At 38.6% G+C, this 23,634-nt stretch overlaps 1 protein-coding gene across 2 annotated transcripts in view; it reads left to right on the forward strand.

Moving 5' to 3' along the window:
* Positions 1-21,660: 21,660 nt before the first annotated feature.
* The window catches only part of ECA3 (endoplasmic reticulum-type calcium-transporting ATPase 3), a 204,977-nt gene continuing 203,003 nt past the window's right edge, over positions 21,661-23,634 (forward strand). For both annotated transcript variants that reach the window (XM_087378846.1, XM_087378844.1), the window contains exon 1: positions 21,661-21,952. In XM_087378846.1, coding sequence (XP_087234972.1) covers positions 21,920-21,952 — 33 coding nt within the window. In that variant the 5' untranslated portion in view covers positions 21,661-21,919. The remainder of the gene's footprint in view (positions 21,953-23,634) is intronic.

The following is a 23,634-nucleotide window of genomic DNA, read 5'->3' on the forward strand; positions in this document are numbered from 1 at the left end:
GATCAATTATTAAAATCATGTCATGACATCCCTTGTTGATTAGGGAAGCATATGGCCTCATCTTTGTCCCTTCAAATAGTCTTCAACAAGTGTGGGGAAATCCTTCAATTGCTATTCATTAAACCATTCTCTATCTTCAACAAGATATCCTATAAACTTTACAAAAAGTCATGGTCCCTATCTATTCTTAGTACTTCTCAACTCACAGAGTACTATACATTCTAGATTAAGTACTTCTATCTGACTTCATCTTTAATTGGCCTCACCAATGGTTCACTCTTAAATGGATTCAATATGCTCACATGGAAACCCCATTCCTCATTTTCCAATTAGCAGCAGGCAGTGTCAACTTATACATTGTCAAATTTCCTTCTAGATGTATGACATTTAAAACTTACAAAAGTTAGTAACACTTCACTATATCTTCACAAACTTAGTTCTTCCTTGAACTATCTTTATTTGCCCTTTGTCAATCTTCAAAAGGAGCCAATCTCCTTTTTTATATTGTCCATCTTTTTGCTTCTTGTAGATATCCTTTTTAATATTGTACATGCTGCCACCTTTGACTATGCTCAACAAGTTGCAAAATGTGTGTCAATTCCAATTCATGGTAGTTGACATCAGATGTATTAGATGGTCTTTTCTCTTGGAGCATACATAATTCATAAATGAGGGATGGATAAAGAGATAGAAGGGATTTGAGAGATATAGAGAAGAGGGGGGGTTTTGAACTAGTTGGTAGTCTTGACTATTGCTCTGTTGTTGTGAAACTATTGGTGGTTATTTCTACTTGTCCACGTCATCCACGTAGTCACAAAAGGGCGGGTTAAATCTTGCAAGCAATGGTGATTACTATTGATGTTTGATGGTGGTGGTTTCTACTGCTCTGTAATGATGGTGGTGGATTGTTTCTACTACAACCCTACAGTAGCCACACGGCCAAAAAAAGGCAAGGGGGAGGATTACATTTTCCAAGGGGGAGTAGAGAGAGATAAAAGAATGGTGCTATTAACTATCTGCCACACAGTCAGGGGGGGTAGAGATATTAATTAGAGGGAAAGATAGACAATGGTGGTGGCTAGGGAGAGAGATAACAAGGGGTAAAAAGGAAAATTGATATAATAGCTATGTCTCTCTCCCTATGTCTCTCCGCTCTATAAATTGATATCATAGCTCTGTCTCTCTCCCTATGTCTCTCCTCTCAATAAATTTTGAAATTCATGCTAGAAAACATGGAAACTGTAAGAAAATAATATAATATCTATGCTCAACAGATAATAGGATCTCGTATGCAAGAGAGAAAACAAGATAGTATGGAGAATCAAAAATTTGATTACTGTAGAATTGATACAATAGATGGCGCTGCCTCCCAGCCGTGCGCTCCTGTGAAAGAAGCTTCGATGGCATGCTGGAAACAGTAGAAGATGGAGGCTGAATGCTAAGGAATCAAGGTTGCTGTAGCTAGTGATGAAATGGGCTTCACGGGCTTGCTCTTATATAGCCACTAGTCGTAGTCGGTTAGGCTCAATTGGGTGGCCAACCCAGTCCACCCAAAATGGTCGACTGGGGGTCGGTCCCCAAATAGGCCATTGACCATACGATAGAACCGATGCGCAAAACTGAGCAACTCACCTACGGTACCGTTCGGTCCATAGCCATCTGGGATCATCTGAGGCTCCAAACGGGCCCCGCAACCCGAGAGTGGGTTGCCCCAAGAAATGCTCCATCTACCCTCAGTGTGGTTAGACAAGGAATGCCTTCCCGCACTTGCATGTAGCCTAGTTGGCGGTGTGCCAACTCTATCTAAAGCCATCCAGCCATCAGGCCACACATGGCCCCCATCTGGTGTCCAAACTAGGACCTACCGGATAACCGAGCTACTCAAATGCCTTCTCCTCATATGGGGGGCTTACAAGTAGAGTTAGCTGGTTCCCACGTAGTTACACGATAGTGGAGCATTGATATCTAACACCCCCCCTCAATGTCCACCCGCAAGTGAACTTACTTTTTCGGCCTAATGCCAAGTCGATGAAGATGCCTCTCTAGCAGGTCTCTTCCAAGAGCCTTCGTGAAGATGTCCGCAGCATTCTCTATAGTCAGATAGTACACCAAGTCGACCTCTCCATCCACGATCAGCTCGGGTACAAAGTGATATTGAATCTCAATGTGTTTTGTGCGAGCGTGGAACACCGGGTTCTTTGCAATCACCATGCAACTCTGATTGTCACATGATAACTGTGTAGGCTTGTTCTGCACTGCACCCATGTCCCCTAAAATCCTCCTCAACCACACTACCTCACAAGAAGCAAAACGTGCTGATTTGTACTCGGCCTCGGTAGAAGAAAGAGCAACTGTGGGTTGCTTCTTGCTGACCCATGACACAACTCTAGATACAAGTGAGAAACAGTACCCTGTCACTAATCTCCTGTTGTCCACATCTCCTACCCAATCTGAGTCACATAATCTGGTCAAGATGTTGCCCTCTATACAGGTGATGCCATAATCAAGTGTGTCTTTGATGTATTTCAGCACCTGCATCCCTACCCTCCAATGGTTCTCTCGGGGCTTATTGGAAAACCTGCTTAGTACACCAGTCGCAAAGCTGATGTCCGGCCATGTGTTGCATAGGTAGATCAAGCTGCCCACAAGCCTTATGTACTTCGCTTTGTCCACCAGTGGTAATGAATCCTCATTTGAGAGCTTCGCGTCAACCTCCATAGGGGTACCAACTGTTTTGCACTCAGCCATGCCAAATGCTTTCAGTATCTCTCCAGCATATTTCAACTGTGAAATGAAGATCTGTTTTGGCTCCTGCCAAACTTCAATTTTCGAACAAAAATGCATCAGTCCGAGGTCTGTCATTTCAAACTCTCTTCCTAGCAAATGGTTCATCTGCGAGATCTCTTCATGGTTCCCTATTATGACAAGGTCGTCCACATAAAGGACCACGATCATACACCTGCCTCCTTCTCTGAAGATATACAAATTTGCATCAGATGGCTCCTCCTGAACCCGTTTTGCAGAAAGTAGGCATCAATTCACTGGTACCATGCTCGCGGGGCCTGTTTCAGCCTGTAAGGTGCCTTCTTTAGTTTGCAGACTTTACCTTCTGAACCGAGGATCTCAAAACCTGGTGGTTGTTCCATGTATACCTCCTCCTTGAGATCTCCATTCAGAAAGGCGAATTTCACATCCATCTGAAACATGGGCCAACTTCCCTAGGTAGCTAAAGCCAAAACACTACGATTTGTGGTTAGTCGAGCTATGGGAGCAAAAGTATCTTGATAATCAAAACCATGTACCTATGCAAATCCTTTTACCATGAGCCGAGCCTTGTACTTATCCAACGTGACGTCGGACTTGTACCTGATCTTGTACACCCACTTGGTTCCGATTACCTTGCACTTTGGTGGTCGATCCACAAGGTCCCAAGTGTTGTTCTTCATTATGGAGCCATACTCTGTGACTGCATAGCCTCCATCCACCTATCATCACCTTGTGCCTCTTCAAGACACTTGGTTTCATCAGAACGGATCACTTATGTCATCAAAGCATAGTTGACCAAGTGTTCATGCACCCTTCTTTGCTCATCTAATCTCTTGGACCGGCGGTGTTCGGATGGTTTCTCCTCGATTGCTGGAGGTTCTCTGCCGTCCAAAAGCTACTTTACCCACTTTGGGAATGGTCGTTGCCATTGTGGTTCTATAGGCTCTTCTTCATCTTCTTTGTCTTGAATCCTCCCAAGCACCGTTGGGGGAGTTCGGTCTACTGTTGGTGGCGGTACTGGATGGATATCCTAGTCCTGGTTGTCTGGGAAGGAAGCATCCTCCTCCAATGATGCGGTTGTTCTAAGAAGACCACATCACGACGTACAATTACCTTCTTGGTAATAGGGTTATAGAGATGCTAACCCTTCGCCTCTTCACTGTAGCCCAAGAAAATAACTTCCGGCTCTTCAGTTCCCATTTGCTCCTGGTAGCATCAGGGACATGCACAAAACAGTCACATCCAAAAACTCTGAAATGTGCAACTGAAGGTTTCTTACCAGAAAAGGCTTGCAGTGGAGTCATCCCATTCACAGCCTTCGTGTATCTATGATTGAGGATGTAAACTGCAGTGTTACATGCTTCAGCCAAAGTCTTTGGCAAATCTTTCCCTTTCATCATACTCCTGCCCATTTCACGGATGACACGCATCTTGTGTTCTGCTACTCCATTTTGCTATGATGTATGTGGCAGGGGTTTCTGCCTCTTGATTCTGTGACTTTTGTAGTAACTTTTGAATTCAGTCGATGTGAACTCTCCACCTCTATCTGATCTCAGCTTCTTCACCTTCCTTCTCGATTCTGTCTCGACCATTACATGCCATTCCTTGAACCTACTGAAAGCCTCGTCTTTCATCTTCAGGAAGTATATCCATATCCTTCTGCTGTAGTCATCGATCAGTGTCATGAAGTAGAAGGAACCACCCAAAGCTTCCATCTCCATCTTTCTGCAGAGGTCCATGTGAATTAGCTCTAGAGGAGCCTTTGCTCTACTGGCCTCTTTTGGAAAGGGCTGCCGATGCTGCTTGCCCATCATGCAAGCTACACATACATCGGGCAAATCTGAAATTTCTTGTAGGTGTGCAATCATTCCACTTTTATGCATCTCCTTCAAAGAACTAAGGTTTAGATGACCAAACCTCTCATGCCACAGCTTAGTGTTCTTCACATCCACTCGAGCATTGAAAGCTGAGAGTTCGTAAATGTTGTTGCATCATGTACCTTTACCAATGACCTTTCCTTGAAGATCCAGGATCTGTGCACCATTCTTATCGAATTGAACTTTGAGGTCTCGATCCGTGATCGCAGAAATGGACAACAAGTTCCTCTTGATATCTGGCACATAAAGAATATCGGACAACTGTTTTACAACTCCATCTGACTTGAGAGAAATTGTACCTTTTCCTTTTGCTGGACATTTTGCATCATTGCCGACTGCTACCATGATGTCATTCCCTACCGGCTGTAGAGAGGTATACCAATCCTTCCGATTGGTCATGTGGCGTGATGCACCACTGTCAATGATCCAAGGTTCATCTGCAGGTACATGAACTGCCTCCGTGCAAATCTCCTCAATTGCGATGAGCAGCTCTATGGGTACTGCCTATGCACTATTGCTGGACTCTTTCTTCACTCCGTTCTTCTCATTTGCAATCTTCTTGCAGCACTCATTCTGCTTGTGCCCTGCCTTGTTGCAATAGAAGCACTTGATCTTCTTCTTTCTCTTTTTATCATCAGAAGAAGATGGGTTACCAGAGTCCTTACCCTTACCTTTCTTTGATCCGGTCTAGAAAGCCGAATCTTCTCCAATCCTCATCTTTTGCTGCATCTCCTCCTCCAGAAGCATCACGCTGAAATCCTCAAAGTTGAGGGGCGGATTTTTGTTCTGTGTATTCAGCGCCGTAACAAGACCGTCGTACTTTGGTGGGAGAATTCATATGTACCTTCGTGCTAGATTCTTGCTGGTGATGGTGATGCCAATCGCAGTCATCTGATTGCGTAGATTCTTCACCCTGGTGATGAACTCTGCCGCTTCAGACTCAGACAACTTTTCATTCCAAGTTGAGTCTCCAGATTCTGAATCTGCATCTGATTCGTGGTCTCGTACTGATTTTTCAAGACCGTCCATGCCTCCTCCACTGTGGTGACATGTTGAATTAACGCCATGACGAAATCTCTAACACTGTAGATAATAGAACACAGTGCGTCTTCATTTCTTCTTGTCCACGCGAGAATCTCATCCGCAGTTGGTACTATCTGTTGTCCTGCATTGGCTGGATTCGGTCTCAGAACAGGCCTCATGTCCACCCTAGTAGCAGTGTCCCAAAGCTCATATGCACTTAGGATGGTCTTCATCTTGAACTTCCAGAGAGGATAGTTAGAGCCATCCAACTTTCTGCTTTTGCTGAACGGTGAGATTCGCAGTCTTGCAGGCTGGGCCATCTCTCACAATCTGCTCGCAAACAGAAACACACTACCAAATCTTCTTACTAGAGTCTAGGCTCTGATACCATGTAAGAAAATAATATGACGTCTGTGCTCAACAGATAACAGGATCTCGTACGCAAGAGAGAAAACAAGATAGTATGGAGAATCAAAAATTTGATTACTGTAGAATTGATACAATAGATGGCACTGCCTCCCAGCCATGCACTCCTATGAAAGAAGCTTCGATGGCATGCTGGAAATAGTAGAAGACGGAGGCTGAATGCTAAGGAATCTAGGTTGCTGTAGCTAGTGATGAAATGGGCTTCATGGGCTTGCTCTTATATAGCCACCAGTCGTAGTCGATTAGGCTCAATTGGGTGGCCGACCCAGTCCACCCAAAACAGTCAACTAGGGGTCGGTCCCAAAATAGGCCACCGACCATACGATAGAACCAGTGCACAAAACAGAGCAACTCACCTATGGTTATCGTTCAGCTCATAGCCATCCAGGATCATCTGAGGCTCCAAACGGGCCCCGCAACCCAAGAGTGGACTGCCCCGAGAAATGCTCCGTCTACCCTCAGTGCGGTCAGTCAAGGGATGCCTTCCCGCACTTACATATAGCCTAGTTGGTGGTGTGCCCACTCTATCTGAAGCCATCCAGCCATCAAGCCACACATGGCCCCCATCTAGTGTCCAAACCAGGACCTACCGGATAACCGAGCTACTCAAATGCCTTCTCCTCATATGGGGGCTTATAAGTAGAGTTAGCTAGTTCCCGCGTAGTTACACGAGAGTGGAGCATTGATATCTAATAGAAACAAGAAGCCCCCTGGATTCGTTTCTCGTCTCTTGTGACTTTAATGATATCACACTAACATAGTATCTACAACAGCCTCCACATGGTAGTTCCATATAGGTAGAGGATCTTTGCTTCCATACTTCTAGTCAAAACATAAATGCAAGATGCTCATGTGTGGATAATGATGAAAAATTTAAAATTGGCTCTCCAAATGGGGTGGAAGCAATTCTATGTGAGTGCATTTTTGCTAAGACTCTTCTAATATGGTCATGCATACCACAATTAACATATGAAAGCAAAACCACAATAGAATATGCATGATGCAATATGGTACAACCTCTCGTGCCTTTGGGATCACATCTCTTGGACATACCCCATCATCCTACGTTATTCTAAGACAAGTTTATGCCTACCATGAATTAATGCAATACTTATACAAATACTACCCTTGCGTACCCATCCTAAGACCTAATGCATAAGTGCACATTACATTATTCTAAATTGGACAATTTACAATGTTACAACCATAGGGTAATCAATACTTTCCTAGAATGATCCACTAGGATTGAATGCAAAAATCATGTTGTGAAAAAAAGGGAGTCGTTTGATTTCTTTTACTAGAGATAAAAATTGGAGGAAAATTAGCCATGAAACAAGAGAAATACATGTTGTCTCCACTTGAGGAATGTTTATTTTATTCATTGAAGAATAATGCCTATCTCCATACTTGAGAGACTCAATGTAAGGTAGAAGAACTATTCTAAGAATGAATTCCTTTATCAAGGAGAGAGATAGAGGTATCAAAGTTTGAAGGATTTGGAATTGTTTTTCTTTTACTACATGCACCAAGCCCCCCTTTTTTGTCTATAGAGGCTATCACAAATTAATTAGAATATGCTATAAGAATTTAGAACCACTTTGCAAACTTGTACCCTACAAGCATCCACATCCTCAATAACGTCCCATGATGTTAAGTTTGTTTCATAGATGTACCAAACTAAAAAATCAAAATATTCTCCTCTTCAATCATGGAAAGGTTTTGCACACTTCCATACCAAGAAATGAATCAATTCTCTTGGGGTCTTCTAGGTCTTTACACCATTGCACTAAGGTTGCACCCACACTCACTTTTTAGAGAGATTACATATGCATGTTCTATGTACAAAAATTCAAATTTGTGATTTGAAAAATACAAGAAAATCGAGTGAATGATTTGATAGGGATAATAAATTGAGCAAAAAATTGCTGCCATGACATCACCACGTCATTTGATAGTATTCATACGGATATAATTTATTTGTACGAATATGTGTTGTTATGCTTATATATGCACACAAAGGAGCTTTTTATGTTCATCTTGTGCTTGGTTCTCTAGCTAAGCAGAAGAGATCAAATAAGAAAAATAATTGAAGGTAGGCCTTGGAGGTTTCTAAAGCAATCTTAAAGGTCTTAATCAAAATGGAGTTTGTTTGCGTGAGTTCTTAGGATCTCTCTTTTGAGATTCTAAGATCTCTTTTGTGAATGAGTTTGTTTGTGTGAGTCCTTACGATCTCTCTTTTGAGATTCTAAGATCTCTTTTGTGATTTGTGATTTGTGTTATTTAAATGGAGTTTTTTTAATGTGATTTGAGTGTGTATGAAGTTTATTTTGTTTAATAATCTCTTGTTTGATTCTAAGATCTCTTATCAGAATGTAAATTTGTGCTTCTATTAAGCATTTAGAGTCCTTTGGATCTTGATCCTAAGATTTATAAATTGTAAATTGTAATTTGTTTTTCTTATTTGATAAAGTTCTTTGGATCTCATGTATATGTGTTCTTAAAATCTCTAAAACTAATCCTTATTTTAGTTTATAATTTATTTATTTTTAATGTCGGTGAAATAGATTTATTCTTGCATACATGATTAATTTTTAATCTTAAATTATAAGTTCTTACACTTAATATTGAAAGAATATTTATGTATTCTTTCGATTTTATGTGCATGAACTTTTAAGTATTCACATTCTTACACTTGCTTTTGAATAATATTTTTTATTCTTTCAATAGTACGTGAATCAATGTTTTGTAATTTGTATTCTTTTATATGATAAAACTACATTCTTTCACTTACTCTTGAATGAATATATTTATTCTTTCAATTGAATGTGAATGAATGTTTCGCAACTTGCACTCCATGAATTTGAGTTCTTACACTTATTATTGAAAGAATATATATGTATTGTTTCACTTTTATGTGCATAACTTTTAAGTATTCACATTCTTACACTTGCTTTTGAATGAATATTTTTTATTCTTTCAATAGTAAGTGAATGAATGTTTTGTAAATTTATGTTTCAATAGTATGTGAATAAATGGTGAGGAATGGTTCTGATAAAAGTGAATGAGCAATTTTCATTTCATAGGGTTCTGTCTTTAATTTCTCTACTCTATTATGCAATATATAAACTCTAGGGGATTTCTCCTAAAAGGCTTCTTGTGCCTATCTACAATTCCACTTCTCACCTTTCTCTACACTCCCTACATAGAAGCACTCAACTGCTTCTACATGCATGAAAACTCAACATTGCTAATAATGTCTCATCTATATCCATTGTCTCTTCATACAGAATGCTATGGATTTGTGTTTCCACCAAGGTTAATGCATCTACTTTATCCTATAAAAGCAAATTTTTTAATAATAACTTTGCATTCTATTGAGTTACCTCATCCAATCGCCCATACATTCATATTTTCATTTCTTTCAACCATGTCTAGATTTTTGCAAGAATTGAAGTTCACGGCTCCAAAAAACCTAGACTTTGCTTTCAACGTGCTATTTTTGTAGCTCTAGCTATTGGATCATCACTTGCTTCTTCCACTTTGAATTGGGCTTCCATTTTTACTGTCTAATTCTCTACTATTAGTTTTACATTTTTTGCAATCAAATTCTCTAGCTAAACCTTCTCTAAAATGATATTAATATGTTTTAAACCTCTAATGACTGCTATGTAGCTTCCTATTAAGTTCCTTAACCTCTACAAGTTATGTCAAGGAATTTGTCAAAGACATAGTCTTTTCTATGTACTAGCTATCAAACCTCATCTCAATAGTGCCAAAGCATTAGTGACCTCTATAAATCAAATTCCATGTTCCTCTACAAAATCTAGAATCCCTATCTGTTTAGCATATGGTTTAACTATTTCCCTCATGGGTGAAGGAATTTCAACAACTTCTTTAGTAAAAGATATGGGTTTTATAGAAATAGGGACAACAAAATTAACAATGTGTGAGCCCCCTACCTCTTTTTCTATATCTACTTGTCCAAAAGGGATTTTTTCTTTAGGCTACTCATTCACATCTATATGTACATTGGAGCCACCATGCTACTTGGCATGTTTAATACAATTTCTCTCTAGGGAGGCTTTTCTCAAAGTGGAGGAAAACCTCCCTCTATTTACTCTTATAACTTGTAACCTAAGAATTTGATCTTAGATTTTCTATACCTTGCCTTTCTTCTTGCTATTCTCCATCAAGTGCAATTTCCTCATCTCTACCTATTTTTTCTCATTTCTACCCATCTTTCCTCTCTCACAAAAATGGATACTACATCATGAAAATTAAATGCATCAGAATTCAACCTTAAAAGGGTCACAATCTCTGCATACCTTGGTGGAAGGCTCGTGATCAAGATTACTTTGGCACCATCATCTTCAAACAAGGTCCTAAGAGCTTGAAGTTGCTTTACAATTGATTGCATTTTGTTCATATGTGTTGCTAGGGAGTCTCCATCTCCCATCTAGAGTGCAAAAAGCTCCTACATTGATCTTTGAATTTTTAACCCTCAAACCAAGAAACACTTCTAACATGTTCCAATTCTGAGCCATTGTCTCTTTGAAATTTCAAGAAGAAGTCCACTCCCAAATCTCTACCTAGAAGACTCATTCTTCAAACCCAAGGCTTGCATTTTCTCTAACCCTTGATTCTTTGTTAGATTCTTCTCTGATCTAGATATGGCCCCCACAAACCTTTCTTCATAAAAAGGAGTTTGACAAAGACTTGCTCTATGAAGGAAATTTTCCTCTATCTAACTTCACAATGGAGGTCGTGATTAAGCTAGAGTTGGAAGCTTTACTCCACCTCTCCATATTTGTATGAATAGTATCCTCACAAAGTCCTCTTAAGACCATCAATGTTCAACTCTCACAAGCTTTCAAGATAGTGCTTTCATACCAATTTTTGGAATTCAAAGTCACAAATCTTACTTCAACTTACAACTTGTGAAAGAAATGCTCACATAAAATGATACTTAAAGTATGATGGACCCAAGGAGATTCTCACTCCAAAATCCACAACTAGCTTATTTAAAGACTCAAAGATCACCACTCATCTCTACAAGCCTTGTCATGGTGGTTTACAAAGACCAGTACAGATGAGGTATCAAGCCACAAATATATTAACATAGAAGACTAACACCAAACTGCATAAAATGACAACATATAGTTCAAAAGAGAGATGGCTCACAAGATACATTATATATATCTAGCCACACGGGCTTACAAGAAGCTAGCTCTACCACATAAGAAGGCCTACCAATATGCTTTTACACATAGCAACAAGAGTTGCTTTAGCATTGCATATGTAAATGCTATACTAGATTCAACTAGAGCCACACATCTCCAACTAGCTCCAAAAGCCTAGGTCAACTTTTACTAGCATCACATGCCAGTCATTCCAAATCACCTTTGATCCATCATCCAACAACAAAAATATCTATGGGATGCTACCAAAGGGCACCCTACCAGCAAGTGAAAAAGGACCAAAGCATTAAAATACCACCTCAAGAAGAACCATGTCAACATTTTGCATGCAAAAGTGCCATATGTCGTGGTACTTACACTCCTCTCTAACCTTAGAGGAGTATCACCTCCTACCAAGTTTCGCACAATAGAAAATCTACTTGTGACCTAGTGTGTAGCTTGTTTAAATTGCAACTCTATCGCATATGCTCCTACTCCCCCTATAAATTGAGTACACAAAAAAGAACTATCAAATATGTTGACCACACAAGGAACAAATGCTAAAGAACTCTCTACTTTGACACAATTGACCACAAAGGAATCTACACAAAACTTCAAGCTTCAAAAAGCATAGTCATCATCTTCCAAATTGACAAGGTGTGTTTTAGATACTTATGCAAAATTCCTTGTCGCCTATCCTTCTTCAATTGTGCAAGCCTTTACTTCTTTGTTCTTTAGGTTGAAATCCTTTTTGTAACAAAATTTGGGTACATGCCCCTCTCATCCACAATAGTCACAAATCAGTGAGCTATTAGTTTCTACACCATCATTTGTTTTTGTATCCCCTCCACTTCATAAGATGGCTCACTCCCTCTAGGCATACTCATCTCTGCTTGTCTTTCCTCACTAAGGAGGATGGACACTACATCATGAAAATGTAGTGCATCGAAATTCAACCTTAAAATGTTCAAAATCTTTGCATACTTTGGTGGAAGGCTCGTGAGCAAGCTTCTTTTGGCATCATCATCCTCAACCTGGGTTCCTAGGGCTTGAATTTGCTTTATAATTGATTGCATCTTGTTGATATGTGTTACCATTTCCCATCTGGAGTGCAAAAAGCTTTTGCTTAAGAATGATCTTTGAATTTTTGACCCTCAAGCCAAACAAAGCTTCTTGCTATTCCAATTTTGAGCCGTTGCCTTGGAAATGTCCACATAATGGAAGAATTCCACTTCTAGAGCTCTACATAGAAGACCCCAAGCTTGCATTTTCTCTAACCCTTGATTATTCATTGGCTTCTTCTACAATCTAGGTACCACCACCCACAAAAAGTTTTTTAAAAAAAGGACTCGGGCAAAGAGTTGCTAGGAAAGAACTTCACAACAGAGGTCTCAGTTAAGGAAGCTTTAGTCCACCCATTCATATAGTATATCCTCATAGGATCCTCTTGACACTATCAACATTTAACTTTACAAGCTCTCATGATAGTGCTATGATACCAATTGTTTGAATTCAAAGATCACAAACCTTGCTTAAACTTACATGTAAAATAAATGCTCACATAAATTACTACTTGAAGTAAAGACCCAAGTAGGTTCTCACTCCAAAATATACAACTACCTTATTAAAAGACTCAAAGACCACCACTCATCCCTATGGGGCTTGTCATGGTGGTTTAAAAGACTAGTGCAGATGAGACATCAAGTCACAAATGTTGCTGACACAGACGCCTAACACCAAACCGCATAAAATAATGACCCACATTTTGAAAGAGAGATGGCTCACAAGCCACACTATATATCCAGGATATATCGAGCCACATGGGCTCATAAGGAGCTAGCTACCACACAAAAATATCTTCCAATATGCTTCCACATACATAGCAGGAAGGGTCACTTTTACATTGCCTATATAGATGTTGTAGTAGAGTCGGCTATAGCCATATACCTTCAATAAGTTCTAAGAGCCTAGGTCAAATTCCACTAGCATCATGTAGCAGCATCTACCAATCACCAATCATTCCAGACCACATCTTTGATCCATCACCCACCACTAAGGTTGCCAAAGGGCACCCTTTTTTACTCTCATGGAGTTCATGAACAAAGGTGAAAAAGGACCAACATGTCAAAATACCAACCTTAAGAAGCACCACGTCAATGTTTGCATGTAGAAGTGCCATGTGTCATGGTACTTACACCTTTCTTCAATATCATCTCATATGAAGTTTAGTAGACCAATCCAAAAATGCAAACAAACAATGTTGCATCTAGTAACTCATCCGATACAACCTTCTAATGGTACCTCTCCTGATTCTAACATGCTTAAATAATCTAATACAAGATGTTTATTTCCTAATAAATGGATAACTATATATTTAAAATCCTATAATAGTAATACCCATCATGCTAGCCTTCCTATTATAGCTATGGTTTATTTACTAGACATACCATGCGGCCTAATAGTCTACATGAAAGATGATCTTATTGCTAAGCAAATAATGTCATAATTTACTAAGTGAGTAAATTATACCCAATCATTCTCATTATGTTATCAAATAATTCCATTTTGCCAATGTCAAAGTACAACTTGTAGAATAAATTGGTGGGTACCATGCTTTTAGTTACTTCTGCATCAACACTGCTCCAATTGCTATATCAAATGCATCAACAAACACATGAAATTCCAACTTCTAGTTTGCTGGTTCCAATATTAGAGCTACAATTAACATCTTTTTTAACAACCCAAATGCTTTTTTCTATTTCTCTGCCCAAACATAGGGAGTTACGTCCTTATGTGAGTGTCAAGAGGTGTGTTCTTCAGTGGAAACCCCATCACATGCTGGTGTATACTCCCCATTCCATCACAAATATTTTTTTATCTTTATCCTCTTCTACCATCTGGATTTGATTATAACCACTAAATCCATCTACAAAACTATAAACTTCATGCCCAATGTTAGCATCCAAAACCATATTGCAAAATGGGAGCAAAAGCGGATTTGTTATTACTGCGGCATCTAATTTCTAGTAATTGACACAAATTTGGAGCTTTCTATTTTTTTCTAAAATAATCACAATTGGTGAAAGTGAGGTTACTTTTTCTAGTGGATAGATCAAACCATCCTTTAGTAGCTTATTGATTCTTGCTTGACTTGCTTGGCAAAATTTAAATTCATCATGTGTCTCTGCTTAGATCATAGGGACCACGTCCTTTTTCAAGTTGATCCGGAGTACACACACACTCGGATTAACTCCCTTCATATTAGTATACTCCCATGCAAAAGTATCATCGAAATTTTTTAAGCAATAAAATCAGCTTTGAAATTGATCCTCTGCATGAACATTGACCTTAAAGGTTTTTGGATTCTCTTGCATACCTAGATTCAACTCTTTAAGATCATCTTCTTTGACTCATTAAGTTTTTTGCATTTGATCTTTGTAAGCTGCTTTAGCTAACATCCTCACTCCATTTTTGGTAATGAGACACTTCCTTAGTATGCAATTTTGATTTTAGATATGCTATTCGTTCCTCCATTTTCTTTTGTTTCTCATTCGGATGGCACTGGACTTTGTTCTTCCCATGCATACTACTAACATATTTGACTTATGTCAACTTTAGAAATTGGGATGACTGATGGATTCACACCTAGGAGCTATTGTTCCTTATCATCATCCAATGCCATCCATGTATTGACTTCTTCATCGATTATCTACTTTCGGGATCATCTCCAATTCTAGCTGTTCTTTCGATTACTGATAGTATTTTTGGATGCACCCCATTTGAATTGGGATTCCTTGAACCATGGTCTGCCCAACATCATCAGTTGTGTGTATCACTTTTGATACAAAAAAACAATCCCTAATATTGAGTATGTGGTTCTATATTATCCCAAGTGGGTAAACCCTTCTTTAATCTATCATTTTCACTTGAAAGGTGTTGGATCCAACTAAATAATCCCATTCTTTTATACATGAATTATGGTAGAGTGTTGACCTTGAATCTACCATCTATCAAGATAATGGTTAGATCTTGGGTATGAAATTATACCTTCAAAGTTGGCACTCTGTAATCAACCTCTTTCACTTCTGCATGGTATGCAATTGGTTTGTCTAATCACTACTTCTCATCATTCATGGTGGAAACATCAGTATTTGTCTAAACACTCCTCAACATCCATGGAAACATCACTACTTGCAAGATCACTTTCTGTGTGAGCAGCTTATTCACTAATTTCTTCCAAAATTATAGTACCATGCACAATAGCTAGTCTATTATAATCCGGATTTGTGCCTCCTTTAGGGCTTTAAACAAATCAAAGAATAGTTTCCCATCATAGAAAGTGTACCTTCACGTTGGAATCCTCGGATCTCTTCAGATTGACTTTTTGTTATAGGATGATTTTCTTTGTGAAACTGTATCTCTTCCTATTGAGTTGCCACTACAGGTTGCCAAACCACATTGCTCTTATCTATTTCCTATAACTTCTAGATTTCTTCAAAACTCCTGCTCTTACTTCTTCTCGGTCTTTCCATTTGAGCTGTTTATCTTTTTTAACTGGTTTGAATCTCAAATTAGGCCTTTGGATCTAGTGATTGTGAGGACATCTACTTTCCATGGATTGCCTTGAAACTCCTCGATCTTCATATAGGCTAAACAATCACATTGCTCATGTGAGCATCAATCAAATTTATAGTAGGCTTCTTATCGGATGTACTTTGCAATTTTTGAACAATTACGGTGTTTGCTTGTGGAGGTTGCTGCTCTTGATTTAGTTGCCTTTATCTTTGAGCATTGTTACGATATCAAGCAATTGGAATTCTGTGCACTCTGTCTGTACTTACCCCACGGAGGACAATCCAAACCTACACGATGTTCATTTTCAAGACAATAATTATAATCTTTATCAACTCTTGAATTTTTACCCCAAGCATTCCCTTTTGCTAATTCCAATTATTTATTTGTTGGTTCTAGTTGTTTCTTTGCTGATTTTGATTAATTCTCTACTAAATGCATCCCACTTTCTATGCCACATTGGGTTCTAAGCCACTTTGTTTACACCAATTCTGGGAGTGCGTGGAGGTTGTTGTACTCGATTGATTTTGTGCATTTGGATTATACAAACAAACTTTCATGGAATGGTTTTTTGACAAAATTGGAATCCCAATTTTAAAATTGGTTTTGTGACTTCAAAACTCTTCAATTTTTCTTCATTGATTTTGTTCGCTTTTTTCTTTGTGCTTTTGTTGGATTTACACTCCTCCTTCTTAGATTTCTCAACTCTTTCTTCCTTTACTTTTGCTTCTAATTTTATTCTTCTTTTTCTTCTTATCTTCATCATTTGAATCACTATTGGATGTTTCACTCTCATAATTTGAGTCTTCATTGGTTTAGAATCAGATTCCTCCATATAAATAGGAATCATAGTCATAATAAAAATCATCCCATTTTATTTTTCTTCTGGATGTTCCACATCTCGTTTTGGCTCATTTTGCAAAGTTGATGACTTCATTAAAACCAGTAGAGCAGCCAAGATCTCCAATACGCTTACTGCACTATGGATTTTAGGCCAGAGTCCTTTACAACAATACTTTGCCAACATTTTGATTGTTGGTCTTTCCACTGGATCCAGCCATGCATTAAGATTATAAAATTTCTAAGTATAGTCTTCAACCAAAATCTTTTTCTATCTTAACTCCCTCAGTTTCTTGCAAGCATCTTTGAGGTCTTTTCTTTCTAAAAATGTATTAGGATTGTTGCTTTTAGGGCATTATAATTGATGAAATAGGTAACTCCATAGGGATTGAACCAAGTCATGACCTTGCTACTCAACAAACCAAAAAACTTATGCATCTTTAAAGTTGCACTTTAAACTTTCTATGTCAGTATTCATGTTGTGGGAAAGAGAACCTACTACAAGTACGATGGGACAGCTCCTTATGTTTTGAAAGGTGGTGCTTGAGCTGCTTGAGTCACCAAATTGATTTGTTGAGGGCCAACAAGTAGATTCACCTATGAATTTTGTTGTAGTATTTGTTGTCGTCATTGTTGTTAAATTGTTGGTGTTGTTGTTAAATTGTCAATGGTGTTCCTAGCCTTCGTCGTTGAGGTGGGCTTATAGGTCTTGGGCTGCTTTGTGGGATCTTACATACTTCATCTTCATCAAATGTTGATTTTTAATTTTTTGGTTCAAATTCTAATGGTTGTACTATAACTCTATCAATTGTCATCCAAAAATGTTATATCGTCGTCCTCTAATTCCAAAAGGTGTGGTAGTATATCCATTTGTCCGACTCCCCCTGTCTAGAGAGGATCAAACTCTAACTAGAAAGTGGCCCTCCACATGACCAATGCAATAGTTTTAACAATTGCTATAAAGTATGGATCTCTTTTGAACTGTGTCTCATAAGTTGGGGCTCTTAGCTGGACCCTTGGATTTCCTCAACATTTTGAGGGGCTATATGAATTCCTCCATCCACTAGTGGTGGTTCATTAGACCAATTTTTAATATCTACTAACTGCATTGGACTTCATTCTTGTTGGATTTGCTCCATTAGAGTCAAGCTTGGAGTCATGTGTGGTAGGATCCGAAAACCTATCCATCATGTTTAGCTAACATGAAATCTTTTGCATTTCATCGTCCATACCAACTATCTCCTCAAAATATTCTTTAAGCCTATGAGATCTAAAACATCTTTCATTTTGTTGCTAGACCCATTGAGTAATTGTTTCTTCTAGGATCTCCAAATTGGGACCATTGTAGACAAAACACCTTTTTGGCCCCCCAACAATCAACACCAGTACTTCCAACCAATGATTACATCATTTGATCATGCAAAAATCTTAGTATCTTGCATGATCTATAAATTGCATTGTTTTGCAGCTATATGCTCATCATTGAAATCGATTCTTCCATCCATGTGCCTCATCTTCAAAGGAATCACTAATACCAAATCTAATTAAGTCATCAAAACCCAAGGATCGCTAGTGTTCATAGACTCCAAAAACCCGAGGATCGCTAGTGTTCATAGGGTACAAGACTCCAAAAATATTAACGTGAAAAACTCATGTCAAATTGAATGCGAAAAATGCTTTTTAGAAATTGACTTAGCATATGAGCCATACTTATTCTAACTAAGAATACAACATCCACCGAATTCATATGAACACATCAAAGTTGCATAAAAAATATCATGGGCTATGTCATTTTTAAAATATAGAATACAAAATAAAAATAGGGAAAACTCAACATAACACAAACTTTGCATTAATTACAAAATAGTCAAAACTTATCATAATATATTTTAGAGACAGCATCATCACTCCATCAATCATCAAATTTCCAACAATCACCCTTTTCTATCAAAATCCCAATCAAAATGCATACAAGAAACCAATAGAGACACCCAACAATGGTGTCTCTTCATATCTGGAACTACTAAAGTATATATTCACGGATTTCTATATGGATATTGAAAGTAAATTTTATCTATGCATAGAGTATGTCAATGCTCCTAGACCATGAAGTGGGAAAATGTTGATGGTTTTCTTTCCCGTGCAACATTATCCAAATAGTGAGCACTATAGAGGGTCTTGAACCATGTTTCTCTACTTGAGTGAAACCAAGTTTCTAAGATTGAGGTGTTCAAATATCCTATCCAATAGTGGGCCTAGATAAGCACCTTTATTTTGATGAGTAGCCTTCAAGGCTCTTTGAATTAGTGTTGATGAACGTAAGTCAAACATTGTGTAGATGTTGGCATCTTTTCCAATGACTTTGTTTGATTGTACAATTCATAGATTGTGCAAACAAGCTTATTGAAGGCAAGCTCCATGTCTCTTTTAGTTATGTGGCCAACTTATAAGAGATTATTTATCGTAGTCAAAACAAAGAAAGCATCACTTATGTTGTATGCATTGCCTTAATTACTTTGGTGTCAAGCCATATATAAGCTTCTAGTTTTAGGGATTAAGGAGCAATGGTTTGAGATTTGAGATAACCCCTATGTAAGGTGCAAATTCATACCAGTTTTGACAAATTGGATAGGTGAGGTTATTGGTGGTGGGAACAAGGGAGGGAATTCAAAGTTGGTAGATTCTATCTTCTCCACTTAGGCAAAGAACTTGCATTTTTAATCCTAGTATGGTTGTTGGTCATGCTTTTTTGTGAAGAGGAAGAGCTCCCTTCATAGTCAATAAAGCAAGAGATCTTGTCACAGTCGACAAAGGTGGAGAGGAACAACTTTTCGAACCATAACCACAAAGGGGATACAAACCATAATCTTGATCTCGGGGGTAAAAGTCACATATTCATATTTTTAAACATCATAAGGTGGTATTCAATTAAATGAATCATGTATACTCCACATTCTAATCATACACGTGTGTAGAAGCTGCACAAGGCAATTCCATCTACATCAACACTTGTTCCTATTAACCTTGATCTTTTTGAACCATAACCAACAAAGGGGAAAGGGACAAATCATAACCTTGATCTAAGGGGTAAAGTTTTATATATTCATCTTTTAAACATCATAATGTAGTATACAATTAGATGCATCATATGCTTGTATGCAGACTCCATATTTTGATCATGCACATTTGTAGGTAAGCCCTTAGCACAAGTCACTTCCATCTACATCAACACAATTTGACTTCAGTGATGTATATTCATGACATTAGCATGGATTTGACTCCACTTGTTGCCACAGATGATGTAGATACATAGTAGAAGTTTAGCGGCGACCATGCGAATTTTGTAGGTAAGTCCTTAGTACAAGGCTCTCACATGTCCAACACCATGCAAAGGTACATGCCTTAGTACGTCTAGCTCAACGGGTGATTTTATTATAGCATTCATCATGGATGATTTCAGCTCTGATGTGGAGCATATCATGTCCCTGGAATCAGTTCCTAGCACTCGCTCGGATCAATAGATTTATCATCAAAACATCATAGCATTTGCAAAGCTATGCCACATTATACTACACTTGCATTCACTTACATCACCAATTAGTAGATCATTCCTCAACATAAGGAAATATATTCATTAGTGCAATCCTACCCTAGTACAGTGAACATTAATGAGAATGCCAATAACCTATATTCAAAAGAAAGAAAATAATGATCTTGGAAATTCTATCATCCACTTGGGTGCACTTACGAAAAGGACAATTACATGGAAGACAACTTAATGCACGAGATGCTCCACAAGATACAAACATCACTAAATTCAAGGATAGGATACAAAGATTTTGAATCCTTGTAAACATTGATAAAAATTAAAGAAGAATGTCTTTGCGATGATATGCCAACTTGGAAACCAAACATACGACAAAATGCACATAATTGGAACATACAAATCAAGCATCACAAAATCGTGACAACTCTAAAAGACATTATGGTCAAATTGGACAATAGCAGCAAGCCAATTATTCATAATCAAGACTTCAACACTAATTGGAACCACACATCACACATGACGTGCATGGTATGCCCTTGATAGTGCTTTGCAAAACAAATCTCATGCAATCAAGTTATCAACAATCAGCGAACGACAAGTTATCGGTCGACACGGGACCGCTTATGGACAAATGTTAAGGTGGAAGCAACCATCTCAAGAACAAATGAGTAATATGCGTCTAACCACTCGAGCAGTTGCTTACATTCTAATTCCAAAGCAATGAAACTAATTCCACGTACCTCTCCCCTGCAAAAATGAAAGCTAGATCAGTAGTGGATCTCCCTTCTAAAAATGTACATTCTAATTCCAAAGCAATGAAACTAATTCCACATACCTATCCTCTGCAAAAAATGAAAGCAAGATCAGTAGTGAATCTCCCTTGTGAAAATTTACATTCTAATTCCAAAGCAATGACACTAATTCCACATACCTATCCCCTGCAAAAATGAAAGCAAGATCAGTACTTAATCTCCCTTGTGAAAATTTGCATTCTAATTCCAAAGCAATGAAGCTAATTCCACATACCTATCCCTTGCAAAAATGAAAGCAAGATGAATTCCAAAGCAATGAATCTCAATTCCAAAGCAATGAATCTCCCTTGTGAAAATTTACATTATAACTCCAAAGCAATGAATCTCCCTTGTGAAAATTGTGAAAATTTACATTCTAATTCCAAAGCAATGAAGCTAATTCCACATACCTATCCCCAAAAAAATGAAAGCAAGACCAGTAGATCATTATTCCCAAATACGAATGCTCAACAAAGAACTTAGACCCTCTCAAGATCAAAATACTCAAAAATCCTAAAAGTGGCATTTATCGTAGAAGCTTCCTATAACATCGATGGAACAACACATCACTCCACATTAGCAATACCTATAAATTGCAAAATAATACTTGAATCGACAGCTGCTGATAACTTAACAAAACAATACACTAAGCTCGAAACAATCATCTTGGATGAAATCTCTCTAATTGCAAAAAAAAAATATCAAATTTGTTAACAAGTGCCTGGATCTCCCTGGTGCAAATTTACATTCTTGAAACTAATTGCACATACATATCCCCTGCCAAAATGAAAGGAAGATCAGTACTGGATCTGAGAATTTTCATCTTGTTATATCTACTGTTGTGATGCTCTTGGGCAGTGAGAGGCAGTAGAGTTGGAAGCACGACTCATCCACCACAACATGGAAGACGCCTTCGCTCGATCTGTGCCCCAGGTTTGCCTCAGATCCTTCCCTTTCCTCTCCTCTGCTCACAGTTTTCCTTGATCTTGCATCACTTTCACATCTACCTGTTGATTCGGATCCCATTAGCTTCAATATCTTTTTGGGTGCCTCGCTTCTGTCTTGGCCCTTCCCCTTTACCTTTCCTACTTTTCTTTCTACTCCACAATTTTTATAACCAGCGCCGTCCCACCTTTTTTTCAATTGGACGTAAAATTTGTAGCATAAACACGAATGGAAGGACTTCCCTGATTGTGGGTCCACAAACTTGGCTACGTGAGCAAGCTGTTCGTAAGCTTGTTCGCGTTTCCAACCATGCAGCTGCTAGTTATCATACAAGTTACCTCCATTTGACCTCCATGTGGTGTGTGGAGTTCTCCTTATGCTCAAATAAAATGCATCTTGAATAGCTTATGTGCTCATTTTGATTTATAAGGCCGTGAATTGAAAAGCTAAATCTTGATACGGAGCTAATGTGCAAAGCTTAGATTTGAATACGTTTGATTGGACTTATTCTAGCCTTACAAAGGTATATGACTTTTGAATACGTTTGATTCGCAATTATGATGCAAAATTTAATCATGGGAAGTTTCTTTCGACATACCTTTCTGTTCCGTCACCCACGAATAAGGATCTAGATTTATTATCAACGTGGTCTAAACAAGTGCTCACAAGGCTGTAGAGTCTTAAGTAGTCTTCATGTTTGTTGCGTTGGAATCATACCTTCGTCAATGCACAAGTTTTCATTATTGAAGGATGATGGTGGACAGGAGACGGTGAGGTTCTTGAAATTTGAAGAGGGACGATGTAGACATTTTGTTTCCCTCTTTCCCCTTTTATCTGTTTCAGCAAGTAAAAGCAAAGTACCACAGGAGGAAAGACTTACAGTCTAGAATGTCTCTCCACATCCAGTAATGCAGTTTCTTCAATGGACAGCAGAATCTGACGTTGTGGTTTGTTGAAGGCAATCCTTTGCTTCATTCCTTTTTTAGAAGATGGACATGGGCAGGTTGCAAACCTCTTGCATGATCCATATGACAGGTTTCTGGTTTCAATATAGATTACTGAATTGGAAGCAAATAGAAAGAAAATAGTACTCTAAATATTGCCTTTTGAGAGAATCACGGTGCACATATGCATTAAGCAGAAGCAAACACGCACACGAGTTGTGCTCAAAATTTGAAGACCAACAATGGATGAACAAGAGTAGATCTCATCCTAATGTTGATGTGCTCTCCCAGGCCATGCTATTGGGACTGATGTCAGTAGCATTGTATTCATTCAGTGTGCACACACCACTGAATGGTCTGATCTGGTGTGGATCCAAAGCCAAGGGCTCCTGCCATCTACATGGTGGATCACGAGATGCTGTGCCAGTAAGGTTCTTTGGGAACCTGGTTTGCTGGTATGGGACACCAGGGCTATGGGCATGGGCATGCGCATGTGGGAATCCGATTTCTAGCGTGCATGCCTGGGAGTGGCTGGTAAGTGAGTTGCTTGCTGATTGTCTTGTTGTTATTGCTGATTGCTGTTGATGTGTGTTTAGGGTTAGATGGGGATTACACAGTTGGTATTACAGCAGGCCTAAGAAATGGAGAATTGTTGCAAGGTATGCACGTTCCAGATATGCATTTTGTGGATGAAATATGCTATTGCAAATTTATCGTGTTGAGGAA

The sequence above is a fragment of the Dipteris shenzhenensis genome, chromosome 9 (genome assembly GCF_047967505.1).
Source record: "Dipteris shenzhenensis isolate YYH24624 ecotype China chromosome 9, Dip_SZ_1.0, whole genome shotgun sequence".
Lineage (NCBI taxonomy): Eukaryota > Viridiplantae > Streptophyta > Polypodiopsida > Gleicheniales > Dipteridaceae > Dipteris > Dipteris shenzhenensis.